Source organism: Rhinopithecus bieti, unplaced genomic scaffold, assembly GCF_001698545.2.
Source record: "Rhinopithecus bieti isolate Rb0 unplaced genomic scaffold, ASM169854v2 scaffold_495, whole genome shotgun sequence".
In the NCBI taxonomy this organism is placed as follows: Eukaryota; Metazoa; Chordata; class Mammalia; order Primates; family Cercopithecidae; genus Rhinopithecus; species Rhinopithecus bieti.
Genome location: NW_016803120.1, coordinates 594,393 through 602,096, shown reverse-complemented (window position 1 = coordinate 602,096; position 7,704 = coordinate 594,393). Strand labels below are relative to the sequence as shown.

Genomic DNA, 7,704 nt, shown 5'->3' with positions numbered 1-7,704 from the left:
GCTGACAAAGGTTTTGACTGGAGAGTCTTCCTAGGCACAGATTTTTTTTATTTATTTTTTTATTTCTTATTTTTTGGAGACGGAGTCTCGCTCTGTCGCCCAGGCTGGAGTGCAGTGGCCGGATCTCAGCTCACTGCAAGCTCCACCTCCCGGGTTTACGCCATTCTCCTGCCTCAGCCTCCGGAGTAGCTGGGACTACAGGCGCCCGCCACCTCGCCCGGCTAGTTTTTTGTATTCTTTTTTTAGTAGAGACGGGGTTTCACCGTGTTAGCCAGGATGGTCTCGATCTCCTGACCTTGTGATCTGCCCGTCTCGGCCTCCCAAAGTGCTGGGATTACAGGCTTGAGCCACTGCGCCCGGCCTGATTTTTATACTTCAAACCCAAATCCCCAAACATGAGAAGTCCTTTTTTTTTCTTTTTAAATATACACATATATTTTATTTTAAAAAGCACAAGAACATTATACAAGTTTTAAATTTACATTTTTGCAATAAAAGTTATCAATATATGCATTATTTGTATAACTTCATCATGGATGGAATTTGAATCAGTGGTATAAACATGTTGCAGTCACTAAATATAGATCATCATCACAGTGAACCAAAATGCATAGTTGTTATGAAATGACAAATGACCACTAAAAGGTGAACTCACAGCCCATACACCAATATAATAAATTAATTATACAGATATATTTTTCTTCACCATATCATTAAAACTCTCACTAGCCCCTCACCAAACATTAGAAAAACACAGTTCTGGAGCCATCCTGTTGAACCAGTGCCTTCACATACTACACTAAAGAAAATAAAGTGACTCAGTTGCTTGTTTGTAAGTAAACTTCATAACCATAATTGTTTGCAATGATTAAGGTAAATCACTAGGACATTTGAACATAATGAGAAATCCCTGGGGCTTGGGGCAGCACTGAGACATATGCTCACCTACAGTGCAAAAATCGGAATCAATCGCAATCAGTGGAACGCAATATGAAATGGGTTCTTTGGCAGTAAAGGTCTGGCTGGCCATTGCCAGATAGTCCCTCTGTCCTCTTGAGAGTCTAACTCCAGAATTTATGAAGTTAATATAAAAAGGACTAAAAGGAAGTCCGTTTATCTTTGCTGAAGTGGGACCCATCTATTAGGGTAGAAGTCAGCATCTTCTGTTTCCTATTCTAGCCCAGATTTCCCAAACAATCCACTCAATACAATTACATAACAAACACAAATGTTCAAATACTTTCATTATTCTGGCAAATCTGACAAACTGAATACTGAATTTCCTGATCCTTACCTGTTATTTTTACAAATTATTCACTAGAGATGTATCTATTTATCCGGATACCTTCTGAATTATAATTATTCAAGCAGAAAATCATGATTGTGATTCTGACGTCTGCTCAGGCCAATCCCTTACTGCAAGATCCACTTTTCTTTACATAAAAGGATCAAAAAAATCTAGCCCCAAATGTGCATCACGAATCACTTAGCAAATATATTTTACTTGCCTGCCTTTGCTGAGCAAAAAGAAGGTAAGAAAACATTTACACACGTATGTGAGACACTAGTAGCCAAGGGCAAAATAAGATACAGTCTTTGAATGCATCTTTCAAGGTTCTAACATTACCCCAGAAACAACATAAAGTTAAAATGGAAGGTTTCCATTTATCTTTTGTCTGCTGTTTTATATCACAATTTCCTGATACAAAAAATAAAAGCCAGGAATCAAGAAGTCTATGCACAAATTCAGGAGAGCTCTATTATTTATAAACAAGATGGCTCAACCACAGCATGTTATAACAGGACACAGACTATTGATCACATGGCTTTTTTGGTGGTTTGTACTAGTCATAAAACCAGAGTTTATGAAAAGGTTGCACACAGACAACATCAAGGATTTGTCTTTTACAAAGATATAGAAGATTGTGGAATTGGCTTAAATCCGATTGTTCTAATTTACAGTTGTCATGATCCACTCATGTCATGATCCACTCATTGGGAGAATTTTCTTATCCTCATTCTACAAATAGTTTACATCAGAATTACAAGAGGTTTCTGAGAGTCAAATAGGATGGTACCACAATCTCCTTGCAGAACGAGATCTGCCTTTGGAAAATGTTAAGTATTATTTCAAAACTCAACAAAGCTACTGGTATTCAGAGGTGCAGAACTGCAAGCTCTTTGTACCATCAGGAATGAATAATAAATACATTACCCTAACTTTTCTTGAGTTCTACAGTGAGAAAAAATCTTTTCCACATTGGCAGAAATCATCCTGTCCACATCGAGATTGAATTTAATTTGTGGTGATAGCAGCAGGTGGCACATTAGGGGTATTTCCTTAAAAGAGAAATAATAAAAAATTTATATTTGGAATCTTTCTCAATTCAAGTATACTGCATGGTTTCTGCAATTCTTCTTTAGCTGCAAGGAAGACTATCACAGATTATTAGAATCTTGTCAGTGATCCAATGTCAGCTGAACTAAACTGGCGGGGAAAACACCAAATACAAAATTGCAGAAGAGTTAATTAACCAACATATAAAAATGTCCACAACTGTTTGACGTGACTTCATCTACCAAGTGGATGAAATGAAATGAGACAAATTATGAAGGGGAATAAATTATCTGGAAATACCAGCACATAAAACAGATTCATCTACGTCCTTTTTTCCTGTGAAGCATGTTTGCTAACTGAAAGCAATACTCCATTAAGAAATACTTTATTGATGTAAGTGAATCTGGACATGGAGCAAAAGACCCTCCAATACTTCCCCAGCCCTCAGAAAGTTTTCCATAATTCTGAATCAGCCTTTATTACTGGTCGTCATTTGTGATTGTCTTGAGGCAGAGTTGGAGCTCACAGTAACTGCCAGTTGAATCCAAATAACATCTGATTAGTCTCTTGGCTCCTAGCAATCTCTTCTATAATGCAGTGTTGTTGCCAGACCAAATGGAGCTTCCGATATCGCTCATGAGACAAATGAAGGGGGTTGCCCCTCCTTTAGGGAAAAAAGAAAAAACATGTAAGTTTGAATCTAGTAACTGCCACATCTTTATTGTCTAAATTGGTATGCACTCTTGAGATGTTCCTGGAGCTGGGAGGACTCACCAGCACAGGGCTTAAAAGGGGATATTTTCCCTTCACCATTGATCACTAAGAACTTGACAGGCTACTTAGCTAATAAAGCAGAAATATACTCCTTGACTATTCATAAAATAGGTCAGGTATACTATGGCATTATGGGACCTCACTTAAATGGTCAGTGAGGTTTATAACTTGAAGCAGCACTATTCTTTTTTGGTGGTTAGCTTGAATAGCTTTTTGGCTTCATATTGTTATCTAGCTTCAATTTATGATCTTTGCACAGTAGAGGTTAGGTCTGACATATAACACTAGGCCCTAAAATTATATTTTGCTACTCAGAGATGTTTGGTTGTAACTGTTCTTATGATATGACAAACTGGCTGGTTATCAGCAAATAACTAGCAAATAATTTAATAAAATAATTAAATTCTAGAGTTGCACAGTTTTTAACACTGTATAACAGTTAATCCAAAATGACTTAAGTCTGGCTGTTGCCAGTAATGGAGAACTGTGAGATCCTAATTCCTTTAGACATTGAAGTGCCTAGCTGGTTGGGATTTTGTTTTTTGTTTTTTTTTTTTTTTTTTGAGACGGAGTTTTGCTCTTTTTGCCCAGGCTGGAGTGTTGTGGTACGATCACGGCTCACTGCAACCTCTGCCTTCCGGTTTCAAGCAATTCTCCCGCCTCAGCCTCCAGAGTAGCTGGGATTACAGGTGCCCGCCACGATGCCTGGCTAATTTTTTTTGTATTTTTAGTAGAGACAGGGTTTCACCATGTTGGCCAAACTAGTCTCGAACTCCTGACCTCGTGATCCGCCCGCCTTGGCCTCCCAAAGTGCTGGGATTACAGGTGTGAGTCACTGCGGCCGCCTGGTTGGGGATTTTTAAACTGCCAAATTAATTTTAAAACTCTGCTTTGTACCCTTGTGGAACAACTAAGACTATCCTCAGTCATTAACTACTTTCACCACTCTGCTTTTCTCCCTAAACCAAAGACAGGTCAAATGTCATCCCAATAGAAACAAAGCTCTGTATGATCCAAGGTCCCAAGCCCCATCTATTAAGCCTATTCTTTCTGAGCAATATTTCTTTTTTTTTTTTTGAGACGGGGCTGGAGTGCAGTGGCCAGATCTCAGCTCGCTGCAAGCTCCGCCTCAGCCTCCGGAGCAGCTGGGACTACAGGCGCCCGCCATCTCGCCCGGCTAGTTTTTTGTATTTTAGTAGAGACGGGGTTTCACCATGTTAGCCAGGATGGTCTTGATCTCCTGACCTCGTGATCCGCCCATCTCGGCCTCCCAAAGTGCTGGGATTACAGGCTTGAGCCACCGCGCCCAGCCTCTGAGCAATATTTCAAAGGAACAAAATTTCAGTGAACCAAAGAGTTTATTGTAAGGAGGTCTAATCTTTATCTATATGTACTTTTGAGATCACTGTCAGTCACCTCATTTTCATAAGCCATCAGTAGGACCCCAGCTCCTACCACCAGGGAAGGATACAGAAAAGTTCAGGATTATAAATATTTTGCTAATGCTCAGAAGGAAAGAAGGCTGATATAGCTGGCTAACAAAAAGTCTTAGTTGGGTAGGGTGGCTCATGCCTGTAATCCCAGCACTTTGGGAGGCCAAGGTGGGCATCTGGATCACCTGAGGTCAGGAGTTTGAGACCAGTCTGGCCAACATAGTGAAACCCCATCTCTACTAAAAACACAAAAAAAATTTAGCCGGGTGTGGTGGTGCATGCCTGTAGTACCAGCTACTTGGGAGGCTGAGGCAGGAGAATCGCTTGAACCCTGGAGGTAAAGGTTGCAGTGAGCCGAGATCCAGCCTGAGTGACAGAGTGAGAGTCTATCTCAAAAAAAAAGGTTCAAGTATTGCAATGGAAACAATATCTCTAAACCAAACTTCATCACTGGACACTACAAATGTATACTATCAGTGTGAATCCTTTTAAGCAATTCTGAAGAAATGTTGATTACAAATAATAGAACATTGAAACATTAGGATAGCTGGGGCCTTTAAAAATTTTGGAGAAATACTACCTTCAAATTTTGGAGAAGCACACAGTTGTTGAAAATTATGTGCTAAAGAATGGCATCATTTTTAATATTTAAAATTTGAAGCCATTTAAAAAAGAGCTCTTGGCCGGGTGCAGTGGCTCATGCACTTTGGGAGGCTGTGGTGGGTGGATCACTCGAGGTCAGGAATTCCAGACCAGCCTGGCCAAGATGGTGAAACCCCGTCTCAACTAAAAATACAAAAATTAGCTGGGTATGGTGGCATGTGCCTTGTAGTCCCAGCTACTCAGAAGGCTGAGGCAGGAGATTCACTTGAACCTGGGAGGCAGAGGTTGCAGTGAGCCGAGATAGTGCCACTGCACTCCAGCCTGGGTGACAGAGGGAGACTCTGTCTCCCAAAATAAATATATAAATAAAAAATAAAAGTAAAAGGTAGCTCTCAATTACTTTTTTTTTGAGACAGAATCTCCCTCTGTCGCCCAGGCTGGAGTGCAGTGGGCGATCTTGGCTCACTGCAACCTCCGGGGTTCAAGTGATTCTCCTACCTCAGCCTCCCGAATAGTTGGGATTACAGGCGCGCACCACCATGCCTGGCTAATTTTTGTACTTTTAGTAGCAACGAGTTTTCACCATGTTGGCCAGGCTGGTCTCAAACTCCTGGCCGCAAATGATCTGCCTGCTTCAGTCTCCCAAAGTGCTGGGAATACAGGTATAAGCCAAGTGTCCGGCCTCAATTACCTTTTGTGATTAAAGAACTATCACCGTTTACATACAATAATATGACTGAAATAGAAAACAAACAATATAAAAGAGAACTTACTGAAACCTTCCTATTATAAAAAAAATCTTACTTCAGGCCAGGGTCTGTTTCTCCATATTCATCCAAGTAAGGAGCTGGATAGGCACAGCCTCTGGCTTTACCTTCAACCAGGACCACTCGGCACTCTCTGATTCTGAAAGAGAAAACCAACAGGAATATGGTTAAGTGTATGTGTGCAAATGATAGGCACTGCATCAATGTTAATCTAGAGAAAAGACATGGCCAATATCTGTTAGAAATTCAGTATACAGACAATATAAACAGACAAATAGACTAAATTATGTTTTGTCTAAATAAAAGAGAACACATATTGCTATTTCTGTTGAAGCTATAGAAAAGGAGCAGTGGATTTGGTGAAATGAGATCAGTGATACTGACAGAATCTGTTGAAGGGAGGAAGCTGTCCTACTTCAGCCACAGACATCTTGGAAAATGGTGGCTGGGGTTGTTTCTATTCTAATTTTGACACAACCTGGACAGGGGAGGGAACCTCACAGAAGCACAGAATCACATCTCCTAGTCTGATAACCTCAAGTCAGACAGAATATCAACTAGGGAAGTATACCAGCTTTTCTGGCTAGAGCTCACCTGAAACACTACAGATTAGAAAGAGCCACTGCCACCCTGAAGGCACCTGGGACTTTTATGTCTCTTGGGAAACAGACATAAAAAAGGCTTGCGTACACATGTACAGGGGCAAGTACTTTACAGAGAAATTATAAAATAAACAGCTGGGGTAAGGTAGTGGGTTTATTTGCTGTGGGTTCCCTAAAAATAGGTGTTTAGGTTTGGCTTCCATACATTCTTTCCCCTTGGTTCAAAAGATGCCTATGAGTAATGATTACATATTTCACAGTTAGAAAGACATTTGGGTTTATGTAACAGAAACTGTGTACATGAGGAGAGTGGAAAGAAAAAGGATATATATCCACTTTGAATTTTATTTCTCTGCAGGCAACTTAAACTCTTCTTTCATAAATATAGGTGACTATTTTTCTTTTTTCTCTATTTTTTTTTTCCAGACGGAGTCTCACTCTGTCGCCCAGGCTGGAGTGTAGTGGCATGATCTCTGATCACTGCAACCTCCGCCTCCCGGGTTCAAGCGATTCTCCTGCCTCAGCCTTCTGAGTAGCTGGGACTACAGGCACCCACCACCATGCCCAGCTAATGTTTGTATTCTTAGTAGACACGGAGTTTCACCATGTTGGCCAGGCTGGTCTTGAACTCTTGACCTTCTGATCTGCCTGCCTCGGGCCTCCCAAAGTGTTGGGATTACAAGTGTGAGCCACTGTGCCCAGCCATAAGTGACTATTTTTCTATCCTCAATCTTTTGCTGAAAGACTAGGAGAAATGGTGGGTTAATAGATGAAATAAAGATATCACAGGACAAACCAAAGTTAACAATTTACATGGACTTTTTTTTTTGATAGAGGATCTCACTCTGTTGCCCAGGCTAGAATGCAATGGCACGATCATGGCTTTCTGCAGTCTTGAACTCCCAGACTCAAGCAGCCCATCCACCTCAGCCTCTCAAGTAGCTGGGAAAACAGCCATGTGCTACCATGCCTGGCTAATTTTTTATAGAGATGGGGTCTTGTCATGTTGCCCAGGCTGACCTTGAACTACTGACCTCAAGTGATTCTCTTGCCTCAGCCTCCCAAAGTGCTGGGATTATAGGCATAGGTCACTGTGCCTGGCCTACGTGTACTTTGTTTATTTTTATTTATTTTAAAGAACTCATCTTCCAGGAAGATTACATTTTTTTTTTTTTTTTTTTTTTTTT

At 40.7% G+C, this 7,704-nt stretch overlaps 1 protein-coding gene across 1 annotated transcript in view; it reads right to left on the bottom strand.

Annotated features, from left to right (window-relative positions):
- Positions 1-406: 406 nt before the first annotated feature.
- The window catches only part of UBR1 (ubiquitin protein ligase E3 component n-recognin 1), a 182,526-nt gene continuing 175,228 nt past the window's right edge, over positions 407-7,704 (bottom strand). The window contains 2 exon segments of the mRNA XM_017858436.1: positions 407-3,002; positions 5,953-6,054. Of these exon segments, the coding sequence (XP_017713925.1) occupies positions 2,861-3,002; positions 5,953-6,054 (244 nt within the window). The 3' untranslated portion in view covers positions 407-2,860.